The following is a 16601-nucleotide window of genomic DNA, read 5'->3' on the forward strand; positions in this document are numbered from 1 at the left end:
CAGTCACCCCGATGACCGCACGTCCAGTCACCCCGATGACCGCACGTCCAGTCACCCCGATGACCGCACGTCCAGTCACCCCGATGACCGCACGTCCAGTCACCCCGATGACCGCACGTCCAGTCACCCCTGGATGATTACCTCATCCACTCCAGTTGGTGTTTGTCATAGATAAACATATTCTTTCACAAACTCTAAATTTTAGTTTGGTTATGAGAGTTTTCACTCGCTGAAGCTCTGGTGGTCTGAGCCACGGTGAGAGACGGAGCTCTGGTGGTCTGAGCCACGGTGAGAGACGGAGCTCTGGTGGTCTGAGCCACGGTGAGAGACGGAGCTCTGGTGGTCTGAGCCACGGTGAGAGACGGAGCTCTGGTGGTCTGAGCCACGGTGAGAGACGGAGCTCTGGTGGTCTGAGCCACGGTGAGAGACGGAGCTCTGGTGGTCTGAGCCACGGTGAGAGACGGAGCTCTGGTGGTCTGAGCCACGGTGAGAGACGGAGCTCTGGTGGTCTGAGCCACGGTGAGAGACGGAGCTCTGGTGGTCTGAGCCACGGTGAGAGACGGAGCTCTGGTGGTCTGAGCCACGGTGAGAGACGGAGCTCTGGTGGTCTGAGCCACGGTGAGAGACGGAGCTCTGGTGGTCTGAGCCACGGTGAGAGACGGAGCTCTGGTGGTCTGAGCCACGGTGAGAGACGGAGCTCTGGTGGTCTGAGCCACGGTGAGAGACGGAGCTCTGGTGGTCTGAGCCACGGTGAGAGACGGAGCTCTGGTGGTCTGAGCCACGGTGAGAGACGGAGCTCTGGTGGTCTGAGCCACGGTGAGAGACGGAGCTCTGGTGGTCTGAGCCACGGTGAGAGACGGAGCTCTCGTGGTCTGAGCCACGGTGAGAGACGGAGCTCTGGTGGTCTGAGCCACGGTGAGAGACGGAGCTCTGGTGGTCTGAGCCACGGTGAGAGACGGAGCTCTGGTGGTCTGAGCCACGGTGAGAGACGGAGCTCTGGTGGTCTGAGCCACGGTGAGAGACGGAGCTCTGGTGGTCTGAGCCACGGTGAGAGACGGAGCTCTGGTGGTCTGAGCCACGGTGAGAGACGGAGCTCTGGTGGTCTGAGCCACGGTGAGAGACGGAGCTCTGGTGGTCTGAGCCACGGTGAGAGACGGAGCTCTCGTGGTCTGAGCCACGGTGAGAGACGGAGCTCTGGTGGTCTGAGCCACGGTGAGAGACGGAGCTCTGGTGGTCTGAGCCACGGTGAGAGACGGAGCTCTCGTGGTCTGAGCCACGGTGAGAGACGGAGCTCTGGTGGTCTGAGCCACGGTGAGAGACGGAGCTCTGGTGGTCTGAGCCACGGTGAGAGACGGAGCTCTGGTGGTCTGAGCCACGGTGAGAGACGGAGCTCTGGTGGTCTGAGCCACGGTGAGAGACGGAGCTCTGGTGGTCTGAGCCACGGTGAGAGACGGAGCTCTGGTGGTCTGAGCCACGGTGAGAGACGGAGCTCTGGTGGTCTGAGCCACGGTGAGAGACGGAGCTCTGGTGGTCTGAGCCACGGTGAGAGACGGAGCTCTGGTGGTCTGAGCCACGGTGAGAGACGGAGCTCTGGTGGTCTGAGCCACGGTGAGAGACGCCAACATTTTACAAGGAACAATTACAAGCATAAAATGACTCGAGAATCGCGCCTAATTGGTCAACATCGGACCAAATTGAGCTGCAGAAACATTACTATTGAATAGTTTGTTTGATGCATCAAGCAGACGAGGTAGCAACAACCTCATTGATCTGCAAAGTGGAATAACTGCTTCTGTGGAATAACAAAGTGGAATAACTTGCTAGTGAATTGACATGAGTGGACAATAGTGGATATGAGTGGCATGAGTGACTTGAGTGGACATGAGTGGACATGAGTGAAATGAGTGGCATGAGTGGACATGAGTGAAATGAGTGGCATGAGTGGACATGAGTGGACATGAGTGGACATGAGTGAAATGAGTGGCATGAGTGGACATGAGTGGACATGAGTGAAATGAGTGGCATGAGTGGACATGAGTGGACATAAGTGGACATGAGTGAAATGAGTGACTTGAGTGGATATGAGTGGACATGAGTGAGTGAAGAGTAATATGTCAGTGTTTGGTGCAAGGAAGTCGGGATGAGTGAGGGAGGTGAGTGAAGGAGTGAAGGAGGTGAGTGAAGGCAGTGAGGGAGGTGAGTGAAGGCAGTGAGGGGGGTGAGTGAAGGAAGTGAGGGGTGTGAGTGAAGGCAGTGAGGGAGGTGAGTGAAGGCAGTGAGGGAGGTGAGTGAAGGCAGTGAGGGAGGTGAGTGAAGGCAGTGAGGGAGGTGAGTGAAGGAGTGAGGGAGGTGAGTGAAGGCAGTGAGGGAGGTGAGTGAAGGCAGTGAGGGGTGTGAGTGAAGGCAGTGAGGGAGGTGAGTGAAGGCAGTGAGGGGGGAGAGTGAAGGCAGTGAGGGAGGTGAGTGAAGGCAGTGAGGGGGGTGAGTGAAGGCAGTGAGGTGGGTGAGTGAAGGCAGTGAGGGGGGTGAGTGAGGGCAGTGAGGGGGTGAGTGAGGGCAGTGAGCGGTGTGAGTGAAGGCAGTGAGTGAAGGCAGTGAGGGGGGAGAGTGAAGGCAGTGAGGGAGGTGAGTGAAGGCAGTGAGCGGTGTGAGTGAAGGCAGTGAGGGAGGTGAGTGAAGGCAGTGAGGGGGGAGAGTGAAGGCAGTGAGGGAGGTGAGTGAAGGCAGTGAAGGCAGTGAGGGGGGTGAGTGAAGGCAGTGAGGGGGGTGAGTGAAGGCAGTGAGGGGGAGAGTGAAGGCAGTGAGGGAGGTGAGTGAAGGCAGTGAGGGGGTGAGTGAAAGCAGTGAGGGAGGTGAGTGAAGGCAGTGAGGGAGGTGAGTGAAGGCAGTGAAGGCAGTGAGGGAGGTGAGTGAAGGCAGTGAGGGAGGGGGGGGGGGTGAGTGAAGGCAGTGAGGGGGGTGAGTGAAGGCAGTGAGGGAGGTGAGTGAAGGCAGTGAGGGAGGTGAGTGAAGGCAGTGAGGGAGGGGGGTGAGTGAAAGCAGTGAAGGCAGTGAGGGGGGTGAGTGAAGGCAGTGAGGGGGTGAGTGAAGGCAGTGAGGGAGGGGGGGTAAGTGAAGGCAGTGAAGGCAGTGAGGGGGGTGAGTGAAGGCAGTGAGGGGGGGTGAGTGAAGGCAGTGAGGGAGGTGAGTGAAGGCAGTGAGGGAGGTGAGTGAAGGCAGTGAGGGGGGTGAGTGAAGGCAGTGAGGGAGGTGAGTGAAGGCAGTGAGGGAGGTGAGTGAAGGCAGTGAGGGAGGTGAGTGAAGGCAGTGAGTGAGGTGAGTCAAGGCAGTGAGGGAGGTGAGTGAAGGCAGTGAGGGAGGCGAGTGAAGGCAGTGAGGGGGTGAGTGAAGGCAGTGAGGGAGGTGAGTGAGGGAGGTGAGTGAAGGCAGTGAGGGAGGTGAGTGAAGGCAGTGAGGAGGGTGAGTGAAGGCAGTGAGGGAGGTGAGTGAAGGCAGTGAGGGAGGTGAGTGAAGGCAGTGAGGGGGTGAGTGAAGGCAGTGAGGGGAGTGAGTGAAGGCAGTGAGGGAGGTGAGTGAAGGCAGTGAGGGAGGTGAGTGAAGGCAGTGAGGGAGGTGAGTGAAGGCAGTGAGGGAGGTGAGTGAAGGCAGTGAGGGAGGTGAGTGAAGGCAGTGAGGGAGGTGAGTGAAGGCAGTGAGGGAGGTGAGTGAAGGCAGTGAGGGAGGTGAGTGAAGGCAGTGAGGGGGTGAGTGAAGGCAGTGAGGGAGGTGAGTGAAGGCAGTGAGGGAGGTGAGTGAAGGCAGTGAGGGAGGTGAGTGAAGGCAGTGAGGGGGTGAGTGAAGGCAGTGAGCGGTGTGAGTGAAGGCAGTGAGGGAGGTGAGTGAAGGCAGTGAGAGAGGTGAGTGAAGGCAGTGAGGGAGGTGAGTGAAGGCAGTGAGGGAGGTGAGTGAAGGCAGTGAGGGGGTGAGTGAAGGCAGTGAGGGGAGTGAGTGAGGGCAGTGAGGGGGTGAGTGAAGGCAGTGAGGGAGGTGAGTGAAGGCAGGGAGGGGGTGAGTGAAGGCAGTGAGGGAGGTGAGTGAAGGCAGTGAGGGGTGAGTGAAGGCAGTGAGGGAGGTGAGTGAAGGCAGTGAGGGAGGTGAGTGAAGGCAGTGAGGGGGGTGAGTGAAGGCAGTGAGGGAGGTGAGTGAAGGCAGTGAGGGGGTGAGTGAAGGCAGTGAGGGGTGTGAGTGAAGGCAGTGAGGGAGGTGAGTGAAGGCAGTGAGGGAGGTGAGTGAAGGCAGTGAGGGAGGTGAGTGAAGGCAGTGAGGGAGGTGAGTGAAGGCAGTGAGGGGGGTGAGTGAAGGCAGTGAGGGAGGTGAGTGAAGGCAGTGAGGGGTGAGTGAAGGCAGTGAGGGAGGTGAGTGAAGGCAGTGAGGGAGGTGAGTGAAGGCAGTGAGGGAGGTGAGTGAAGGCCGTGAGGGGTGAGTGAAGGCAGTGAGGGGAGTGAGTGAAGGCAGTGAGGGGGTGAGTGAAGGCAGTGAGGGGGTGAGTGAAGGCAGTGAGGGGGTGAGTGAAGGCAGTGAGGGGTGTGAGTGAAGGCAGTGAGGGGGGTGAGTGAAGGCAGTGAGGGGTAACTTCGTGGCTGTGCGACAATTCCGGGAAGAGGCTATTTATGTTTGTGTCTTTATTATTGGCTATTTGTGTCTGTAGAATCGAGCTAATAGCTCTTGGACCCCGCCATTCTTATATATATTTCCTCAATTATATCTACTACATATAATTCTCTCTAGCACACACACACTCACACACACACACACACACACACACACACACACACACACACACACACACACACACACACACACACACACACACACACACACTCACACACACACACACACACACACTCACACACACACATCTGGATGTTAGAAAGGCTGTTGGTCCAGATGGGATCTCACCATGGGTACTGAAAGAGTGTGCAGAGGCACTTTGCTTGCCACTCTCCATAGTGTATAGTAAGTCACTAGAGACGGGAGACCTACCAGAAATATGGAAGACGGCGAATGTGGTCCCAATATACAAAAAGGGCGACAGACAAGAGGCACTGAACTACAGGCCAGTGTCCTTGACTTGTATACCATGCAAGGTGATGGAGAAGATCGTGAGAAAAAACCTGGTAACACATCTGGAGAGAAGGGACTTCGTGACAAATCGCCAACATGGGTTCAGGGAGGGTAAATCTTGCCTTACAGGCTTGATAGAATTCTACGATCAGGTGACACAGATTAAGCAAGAAAGAGAGGGCTGGGCGGACTGCATTTTCTTGGATTGTCGGAAATCCTTTGACACAGTACCGCATAAGAGGCTGGTACATAAGCTGGAGAGACAGGCAGGTGTAGCTGGTAAGGTGCTCCAGTGGATAAGGGAGTATCTAAGCAATAGGAAGCAGAGAGTTACGGTGAGGGGTGAGACCTCCGATTGGCGTGAAGTCACCAGTGGAGTCCCACAGGGCTCTGTACTCGGTCCTATCTTGTTTCTGATATATGTAAATGATCTCCCGGAGGGTATCGAGTCATTTCTCTTAATGTTTGCGGACGATGCTAAAATTATGAGAAGGATTAAAACAGAAGAGGACTGTTTGAGGCTTCAAGAAGACCTAGACAAGCTGAAGGAATGGTCGAACAAATGGTTGTTAGAGTTTAACCCAACCAAATGTAGCGTAATGAAGATAGGTGTAGGGAGCAGGAGGCCAGATACAAGGTATCGTCTGGGAGAGGAAATTCTTCAGGAGTCAGAGAAGGAAAAAGACTTGGGGGTTGATATCACGCCAGACCTGTCTCCTGCAGCACATATCAAGCGGATAACATCAGCGGCATATGCCAGGCAGGCCAACATACGAACGGCATTCAGAAACTTGTGTAAATAATCATTCAGAACTTTGTATACCACATATGTCAGGCCAATCCTGGAGTATGCAGCCCCAGCATGGAGTCCATATCTAGTCAAGGATAAGACTAAACTGGAAAAGGTTCAAAGGTTTGCCACCAGACTAGTACCCGAGCTGAGAGGTATGAGCTACGAGGAGAGACTACGGGAATTAAACCTCACTTCGCTGGAAGACAGAAGAGTTAGGGGGTACATGATCACCACATTCAAGATTCTGAAGGGGATTGATAGGGTAGATAAAGACAGTCTATTTAACACAAGGGGAACACGCACAAGGGGACACAGGTGGAAACTGAGTGCCCAAATGAGCCACAGAGATATTAGAAAGAACTTTTTTAGTGTCAGAGTGGTTGACAAATGGAATGCATTAGGGGGTGATGTGGTGGAGGCTGACTCCATACACAGTTTCAAGTGTAGATATGACAGAGCCCGATAGGCTCAGGAATCTGTACACCTGTTGATTGACGGTTGAGAGGCGGGACCAAAGAGCCAGAGCTCAACCCCCGCAAACACAACTAGGTGAGTACAACTAGGTGAGTACACACACACACACACACACACACACACACACACACACACACACACACACACACACACACACACACACACACACACACACACACACACACACACACACACACACACACACACACACACACACACACACACACACACTGTGTGTGTGGGTTATGGAAGACGGCGAATGTGGTCCCAAGATACAAAAAGGGCGACAGACAAGAGGCACTGAACTACAGGCCAGTGTCCTTAACTTGTATACCATGCAAGGTGATGGAGAAGATCGTGAGAAAAAAAAACTAGTAACACATCTGGAGAGAAGGGACTTCGTGACAAATCGCCAACATGGGTTCAGGGAGGGTAAATCTTGCCTGACTGGCTTAATAGAATTCTACGACCAGGTGACAAAGATTAAGCAAGAAAGAGAGGGCTGGGCGGACTGCATTTTCTTGGATTGTCGGAAAGCCTTTGACACAGTACCGCATAAGAGGCTGGTACATAAGCTGGAGAAACAGGCAGGTGTAGCTGGTAAGGTGCTCCAGTGGATAAGGGAGTACCTAAGCAATAGGAAGCAGAGAGTTACGGTGAGGGGTGAGACCTCCGATTGGCGTGAAGTCACCAGTGGAGTCCCACAGGGCTCTGTACTCGGTCCTATCTTGTTTCTGATATATGTAAATGATCTCCCGGAGGGTATCGATTCATTTCTCTCAATGTTTGCAGACGATGACAAAATTATGAGGATTAAGACACAAGAGGTCTGTTTGAGGCTTCAAGAAGATCTAGCTGAAGCTGAAGGAATGGTCGAACAAATGGATGTTAGAGTTTAACCCAACCAAATGTAATGTAATGAAGATAGGGGTAGGAAGCAGGAGACCAGATACAAGGTATCATCCGGGAGAGGAAATTCTTCATGAGTCAGAGAAAGAAAAAGACTTGGGGGTTGATATCACGCCAGACCTTTCTCCTGCAGCACAAATCAAGAGGATAACATCAGCGGCATATGCCAGGCTGGCCAACATACGAACGGCATTCAGAAACTTGTGTAAAGAATCATTCAGAACTTTGTATACCACATATGTCAGGCCAATCCTGGAGTATGCATCCCCAGCATGGAGTCCATATCTAGTCAAGGATAAGACTAAACTGGAAAAGGATCAAAGGTTTGCCACCAAACTAGTACCCGAGCTGAGAGGTATGAGCTACGAGGAGAGACTACGGGAATTAAAACTCACTTCGCTGGAAGGCAGAAGAGTTAGGAGGGACATGATCACCACATTCAAGATTCTGAAGGGAATTGATAGGGTAGATAAAGACAGGCTATTTAACACAAGGGGCACACGCACAAGGGGACACAGGTGGAAACTGAGTGCCCAAATGAGCCACAGAGATATTAGAAAGAATTTTTTTAGTGTCAGAGTGGTTGACAAATGGAATGCATTAGGAAGTGATTTGGTGGATATATATATATATATATATATATATATATATATATATATATATATATATATATATATATATATATATATATATATAAATGTATATATATATAAATAACCTAACCTAACCTATAAAGATAGGTTAGGTTAGGTTAGGTTAGGTAGGGTTGATTAGGTTCGGTCATATATCTACGTTAATTTTAATTCCAATAAAAAAATTGACCTCATACATAATGAAACGGGTAGCTTTATCATTTCACAAGAAAGAGGCACCCTTCTTGAGCCCGGATGGGCACATGTATAAGCAAGTAGATGGGGTCGCCATGGGTTCTCCCCTAGGTGTCCTGTTTGCAAACTTCTACATGGGTACCATCGAGCAAAAAGTCTTAGTCGACATGAACTTGAAACCGGCCATATACTGCAGGTATGTTGACGACATTTCTACACAGGTACCTGATGTCAGACATCTGCAGGAGCTGAAGGAGGCATTTGAGCAGAGTTCCGTGCTGCTCAAATTTTCCGGAACGGAGTTCCGTTCCGTTCCGCACTTACGAGATGGAAAAGGATGAGAAGCTGCCCTTTCTAGATGTAACAGTCATGGAAAAGAGCGGAGGTTTCCACACTGCAGTCTACACTAAGGAAACGAACATAGGAATGTGCCTAAATGCCAACAGCGACTGCCCAGACAGGTACAAGAGGAGTGTTGTTAACGCATATGTCGACCGTGCTCTCAGCCACAGCTCAGAATGGAAGCAAGTCGACGAAGAACTCTGTAGGGTAAGGCAGGTCCTAGTCAACAACGGCTTCTCCAATGGTTTCGTCGAAGACATCATAAGAAGGAAAGTGAAACACCATGCAACCTCTGAAGAGACAACTAACACAACACCAATACCCCCTATTAGACTATTTTACAGGAACTTCTTTTCCACAGCTCATAAAATGGAGGAAAGGGTCCTGAAAGATATTGTTAATAGAAACGTTATCCCTACAGACAAAAATCAGAGGATACAACTGACGATTTACTATAAAACCAGAAAAACGGCCAGCCTACTCATGAGAAACTCTCCAGACACAAAGCAAAACGCTTTAAAAGAGACCAACGTCGTCTATGCCTTCAAATGCCCACTTGGGGACTGTAAGCTCCAAAAAACCCAGTATATAGGCAAGACAACAACATCTTTTTCTAGGCGTTTAACGATGCATAAGCAACAGGGCTCCATTAAGGAACATATAATCTCTTCCCACAACCAAACCATCGCCAGAGAAATCCTAGTAAACAACACAGAAATCATCAATAGATACAGCGATAGCAGACGGCTTGACGTTTGCGAGGCACTACACATTAAGAAGTCAACACCAGCAATCAACAGCCAATTAATGCACAACTATATTCTACCCACCTCAAGACTCCGCTCCAATATAGAAGCATCAAATGTAGATATAAACAAATCGGAGATGTGTAAGTTCTATTCAGTTGTGTATGTGTAAACTAAAGTCTTTGAAAATGTAATAAGTTTTACGAAACGCGCTCAAGTGTCGCGTCAGACTAGAAAAAAAAATGAATTTTGGAGAATTGATTTTTGAATTACCACCAACAGTGAGAAGGAATGTATGAAAGATCGAGAAAATTCGTGTTAGAATTATTAATCTTACTTTTTCGGTCATATTTAATATATATATATATATATATATATATATATATATATATATATATATATATATATATATATATATATATATATATATATATATATATATATATATGCGAACAAGCCTGAATGGTCTCCAGGCATATATGTAACTGAAAACTCACAGCAGGCGGCTTGACATCTGCGAGGCACTACACATCAAGAAGTCAACACCAGCAATCAATAGCCAATTAATGCACAACTATATTCTACCAACTTCAAGACTCCGCACCAATATGGAAGCATCAAGAGGAAATATGCGTCAATAGGCCCTTTGCAGTTACTTCCATTCTTCCTTTTCATCTATACCCATTGAACCGTGTTCTGTCTTGTGTTGAGAGTTTGTTCACCTCATCCAAAACAGTTGTAACATATCACCTCACCCAAATGCGAGTATATAAAACAAAAGCTGTTTAAATACTAGCATAGTAAAACTGGTTAGTCTTTGCAGGTTATAGTTGTGTGTGTGTAAACTAACGTCTTTAAAAATGTACTAAGTTATTACGAAACGTGTTCAAGTGTTGCGTCAAACTAGAAAATTAAATGAATTTGGAGAATTGTTTTTTCAATATATTATATATATATATATATATATATATATATATATATATATATATATATATATATATATATATATATATATATATATATATATATATATATATATATATATATATAAATATATATATATATGCCTGGCTGTTGTCTGTGGTAAATTAAGGGAAGACACACAAAACACACAGTATGAACAATGAAACTTTAATTAATATTGAAAACAAATTATGAACAAAAGAATCCCTAGGCTATGTACAGTGCCAACAAACAAGTCAAAAAATAAAAAAAAAAATAAGAACAGGAATGACGTTACTCTATAATATAAAGACCGAAAAGTGATTAAACAGGTGCTGAGAATAAAGCGCTAGCTGAGAAACATCCACCTGATAGACAGAGCGTTTATCAGTTAGTTGTTCACAGTTTGAGAGCACAAGATATTCTACCTTCAATGACTTGTTCAAGCCCAGACATCGACTACGTAGAGGGCGCTGAGATGCAGAGGTGCAGGTGTGCAGTCGGCGGGTCACCAATCAGAAGCAGGCAGGCTGGGAATGGTAGTTTGGTGGTTGATGACGGAGCCGGCATGGAGGGAGTGTGGAGTAGGGGGAGTTTTGGGTACGTTTGCCTCCTGGTCAAAACGTTTTGTGGTACTGGTAGACGTATCTTGAAGGTAGCATCTTATTGTTATATATATATAAGAAACTTTATGTAGAGAAGAGCAGGCTCAATCTCTCTTGAAAGAGATTATCGTCACAATTCTCCCCTGAAGCCTGCTCTAATGGGTAAAGTTACACCTTCAGATGGAAGAGTGGTAGGTGTAGCTGCCTCTACCTCATAGACTATGGAGAGGGCGTCTGCTATGATGTTGTCAGAACCCTTGATGTAGAAGATCTCCAGGTTGAAATTCTGCAGATACAAAGCCCATTGTAGAAGTCGTTGATTGTTGAATTGGGCTTGCTGCAAGAAGCGTAGGGGATTGTGGTCCGAGTAGATGGTGGTAGACCGAGCACTTTGTAGAGATGGTAATTTCGGAGTATTTAAATCCCCCAAAGATCACCACCTCTCAAGATCTTTGGGGGATTTAAATACTCCAAAATTACCATCTCTTTTAAGGGTCTGAGCTGTGGTGCAGTGGGTTAAAGGCGTACCAATTATGCCAGTTGCTGTAAGGCTTCTGTGCTGGCTAGGGTTCGAATCTCCTGGTGAGAAAGTGTTCTAAGGTTATATGTATATATATATATATATATATATATATATATATATATATATATATATATATATATATATATATATATATATATATATATATATATATATATATATATTTCATTGAATATGACCGCATATTCTGTATTTATTATTTTCTGGTTTAGGGCTTCTATCCCTCTAACTATTTTCTTAGCATCAGGGCTTAATTGAAATAGGAGTTCTCCAAAACTCATTTTCGTACTTTTAAGGTGAAGAAAAGAAGTGATTTACTATAGAGTGTATTACACTTATTTATATAATTTGCACAACGTTTCGAACCTCCATGGTTCATTCTCAAGTGAACAGATCTTACAATACTAGTTGATTTTATACCCGCACTGGGTCAGGTGATAATACAATAAAGGTGAAAACATGGGGGGATACATAAGGGATAAATGTGAGGTGAAACATAGAGGCTGCAGAAGGCTTATTGGCCCATACGAGGCATCTCCTATCTAAACACAAAGATTAATCCAGTGTAATTGGCCTATTATGTTGGACATTGTTTTCTGTGTTGGCATCGATATGTTCTTGTCTTGTCCTTACTCTCATGGTGGGTAGAGTAAATAGTTCCGTGATTTGGGTGCTCATGGTAGGTCGCTCTATTCTTATGTGAATTGCCTCAAGAATTTGTAATCTTCTTGCATCTTGGGTTTTGTCTATTATGCAAGTATTCTTGTTCAACATTTCTCTTGTTAGAGTAATGTCATGGGCTTGTCTCATGTGATTCCTAGGGGCACCAGATTGAAGATGGCATGTCAAACGCCTCGTCAGCTTGGTCGACGTCATACCTATGTACTTACATTGAAGGTTACATCCTTCGTGGGGGCAAGTGTACATGTATACAACGCTTGACTGCTGTAGAGGGTTCTCCGTCGGCTTCGGGCTGTTTTTGATAAGGAGTTCGGAAGTCTTCTTGGTTTTGTAGAATATTATCAGGTTTATGTTTTGGTTAGGAGTAATGCTTTTTACTCCTTTACGGATTATTTCTTTCATTATTCTTTCCTCTTTTATATGTTCACTGTGCATGGTTGATTTGTAATATAATTTTATTGGGGTTGTTGTGGTTTCTGTTCTAGGTTCTGAATTATACCAACGGTCCAAGTGTCTTCTTATAGCAGCGTTTATTTCCGCGTTGCTATATCCGTTGTTCACCAATACCTGAGTTACTCTTTCAAACTCTCTACTCACGTTGCTCCATTCAGAGCAGTGGGTAAGCGCTCGACGAATATAAGCATTGAGAACACTGGCTTTGTATTTTTGGGGGCACTCACTTCTACCGTTCAGGCATAATCCTATGTTGGTGGGCTTGGTATATACGTTGGTGCTTAAAGAGGTTCCTGTTTTTGTTATTAGTACATCCAGGAATGGCAGACTGTTATTTTCACTATTTCCATGTGATTTACACATGGAATTGGAATTGTATTGTTCATACCTGATACCTAGACATGTATATGTTCTCCATGCTCTTGTTCAGTTCAAGCATTGTCAGCATGATTTTTCGCCTACTATCTTCTAACTTTTGTTGTGCACATGCCGAACGGTGTTAGTATTCCACACACCTCAGCTTCTTTTAATGTTTAATATGCACTTTCACATGTAAGCCATTATTGAATGCCTCTGAGGTCCTTTTCAATATCATTGTAACTATCTAGCTAGCCAGAGCTTTTCGACAAGGGACGTTGACTTGGTAGCGTGTCCGAGTGGTGTTAGTACTCAAAATGTACGACGGTTGGGAATAGCCAATCACAATCAAGTAAGCCTCTGACGTCATTCTCTACAGAGAGCTGGGACTAGCCGTTCCAGTGACCAGTCAGTATCTCACAGACCTCAGAGTAGGAAGGACCTCGGCAGGCCAGATATATACCTTGTTACCTTACACAATAAACTACTGAAGTGATTGAAATTGTTCATACTCTCATAAAAGACGAATTGCGTGTCACTCTAAATAAAACAGACATTACTGCTGCCTACAGAGTAGACAAAAAGAATCCATCAGGTCTGAACCAGCGAAAAATTTACCTCAAGCTAGCGTCCCAGTCCCTAAAATCGCATCTTGTCCGGACAGCTGCAACCCTACGAAAGGGAATCTACATCATCGAGTACTTGACTAGAAAAATACAGCAACTCCTCCACCGCCTGCGTCAAATCCGTAATCAAAACCCAGCTGCGATTCATCAGTGCTTCGTTAGAGATGGCGTGATTAAAGTGAGAAAGACTTCAGAAGGTAAAATGTTTACAATTGCTAATGAGGATAAACTCAACACTTTCCTCTCCCAATGTGGTTTGTCCCACCTTATTATCCCTCTCATTGAGTCAACATAATTAACCCCCTTGTCACCTAGTGCGGGCTACGTATCCTAAGTCTCTTTGTTACTCTTTTTTTAAGTAAATTTTAATTTAATTTATATTAGTCATTTATTGGACTTAATTAATTGAGTGCATTAATATTTTCTTTAGTTCTTATTAGTTATAGGATCATAACTAAACTATTTATAGTTAATAATCATTAGATTAAACTTGCCTATGTTTATTATTCAACTTCTTTCTTTGCTTTCATTTATTACCTAGGTTGCCTAGCCTCGCCATACTCCCTTACTCCATTGTACCCCTGGCTTTGCCCGTGTCTCAAAATGCAAATTATTACTTATTGTGTACCTGAGAGTACTGAAACGTAGTTAAAAGAGGATACTACTCAACTCTTTAACATGCCAAACTACTCAGGAATTCGCAATTGTTGACCAATTCAGAGAGGTGGTGGTACTGCTCTTTACTACCACCAAGAACTAACATGCTTAAAAGTAATTAGAACTAGAGACTGCTGTGGGGAGTATATCTTCGCCAGTTTCAGAGTCAAGGGTGCTGAGTCTGTCCTGACTGTGGGTGCAGTCTATAGAATTCCTAACACTGATGTGCCCAAATTCAACTCTAATCTTAGAAATCTAATATTAGATAACAGACTGAACAAAAACCACCTAATTATCGCAGGGGACTTTAATATTGACCTCTGCTAGCCTGAAAACCCTACTGCTACCAGCTTCCTCAACTGTATGAATTCCTGCTTCCTCATACCCTTAATCACTAGACCTACAAGAATCACTGATAGTATGCCACGGCTCTTGATCACATCTAAACCAACATAACCTCTCTGCTTACTTCAGGGATAATCATCGATAGCACTACAGACCATTACCCCACATTTCTCCTAACTAACATTAACAAACCACCTCTAGAGACAAGGGAGATAAGCTTTAGGCTGCACAATGAAACTGCTGTAGGCAATTTTATAGCTGCTGCTGCTAATGTCAACTGGGAGTCCGAATTAGCTAGCATAGGGGACATCAACCTAGCAGTGCAATCTTTTCTTCAAAAAACTCTCAGCCTTTATAACACCCACTGTCCTATGCTAACGAAACAAGTCATAACTAAAAGGCTAAACAATCCTTGGCTTACAAAGGGGGATACTTAAATCCATTAATAAAAAGCTTGACCTTGAGAAGAAGTATAGATTAGGAATCGTCTCCAAAGAATTTTCAAAGAATTACTCATCATTACTATCTAAAATAATTAGGAGAGCCAAAATTAAATACCAGGAAGATAAATTTACCCACACAAAGGGCAACATGTTGAAAACCTGGAGTACAATTTCACAAATATTGGGATCAAAGAAGATTTTAAATAACAAACCAATACTCCTGTCAAATAATGATGGTCTGCTTTCAGCCTCTGACACTGCTTTTGAGTTCAATAGGTTTTTCTTCCATTGGGTCATCCCTTGCAAATGATATTCCATCTTCCAGTACTAATATTCAGGACTATCTTACAGGTAACTATCCACAGTCTCTGTACCTAATGCCTACTAATTCCACTGATGTTACTGACATAATCCTTTCCCTTAAAACCAAGTTTAGTGCCCTTGAGGAGATACCAACTCTTATTTACAAAAAAGCCTCCAGATATTTAGCTCCTGCCATTGCATAGCTCTTCAATAAGTCACTTGAACTCCAAACCTTTCCAGATATTCTAAAAAAAAAGCGAGTAACCCCTGTCCACAAATGTGGTGATCCCACTGATGTTAACAACTTCAGACCTATATCAATTCTACCAAACTTGTCTAAAATATTTGAGAAACTTATCTACAAGCAGCTTTACTCTTATCTAGCCAAACACAATATACTTAGCTCTTGTTAATATGGCTTCAGACCCCCAAAAAGCACTAACAATGCACTTATTTGTATGATTAACTTGATACATGCAGCTCTTGATAAAAATGAGTTCCATATTGGGTTATTTGTGGACCTGCGTAAGGCTTTTGACACTGTCAACCACCAAAACCTTCTTCTTAAATTACATCATTATGGAGTCAGAGGTCATTCCCTGCAGTACCTTAAGTCTTACCTTACTGAAAGGCTCCAATATGTTTCTGTGAATAATTCCATTTCTCCCACCCTACATTGGTGTTCTCCAGGGGCAGCATACTTGGCCCTCTCCTCTTTCTCATCTACATTAATGACCTTCCAAATGCCTTCCAACATCTCAAACCAATTCTATTTGCTGACGACACGACCTTCATTTACTCCAGTCCTGATCCCCTTGCTCTAAATGTCACAGTGAATACTGAGCTAAATAAAGTCCATCACTGGCTAACTGCCAACAAACTCACCCTCAATATTGACAAAACTTTCTATATTTTGTTTGGCAATAAATCCTCAAATCAAATAAATCTCATGATTAACAATACCCAAATTTCTAATAAAGTAGATGCCAAATTCCTTGGCATTCTCATTGACCGCAAGCTGAATTTCCAGGGACACATTCTAAATATATCAAAAAAAGTTTCAAAAACTGTTGGCATTCTTTCTTAGATCAGATATTATGTACCTCGCCCTGCCCTGGTGACACTATTATTCTCTCACCTATCCTAACGGTAACTGATATCAACACGAGCGTGGCAGATTTTGAAAGCGAAATTGACAATATGCCCATGCACTCAGCCCCGGGTCCAGACTCATGGAATTCAATATTTATAAAGAAATGCAAAGTGCCAGTAGCACAGGCACTCAGTATAGTGTGGAGGAAGAGCTTGGACACAGGGGAGATACCAGATGCGCTTAAAGCAGCAGACATTGCCCCTCTACACAAGGGAGGGAGCAAAGCATTGGCAAAGAATTATAGACCAGTTGCACTAACGTCCCACATAATAAAAGTATTTGAAAGAGTGATCAGGAGTCA

General features: G+C 45.5%; 1 protein-coding gene across 1 annotated transcript; it reads right to left on the bottom strand.

The window, feature by feature from the left end:
• Nucleotides 1-222: 222 nt before the first annotated feature.
• On the bottom strand, nucleotides 223-15904 carry LOC138368965 (transcription initiation factor TFIID subunit 1-like). The gene is made up of 2 exons (XM_069331695.1): nucleotides 15823-15904; nucleotides 223-1598 (listed from the first exon to the last, which is right to left on the bottom strand). The coding sequence occupies exons 1-2, from the start codon at nucleotides 15902-15904 to the stop codon at nucleotides 223-225; spliced, it is 1458 nt and encodes a 485-aa protein (XP_069187796.1).
• Nucleotides 15905-16601: the final 697 nt, after the last annotated feature.

Source organism: Procambarus clarkii, chromosome 26, assembly GCF_040958095.1.
Source record: "Procambarus clarkii isolate CNS0578487 chromosome 26, FALCON_Pclarkii_2.0, whole genome shotgun sequence".
Taxonomy (NCBI): Eukaryota; Metazoa; Arthropoda; class Malacostraca; order Decapoda; family Cambaridae; genus Procambarus; species Procambarus clarkii.

Excerpts from the sequence above, each read along its gene's own strand:
- LOC138368965 (XM_069331695.1), bottom strand. The coding sequence starts at position 15,904 with ATGTTGGAAGGCATTTGGAAGGTCATTAATGTAGATGAGAAAGAGGAG. Across the intron at positions 1,599-15,822 it reads TGCCCCTGGAGAACACCAAT|ACCACCAGAGCTCCGTCTCT; the intron begins GTAGGGTGGGAG and ends ACCGTGGCTCAG.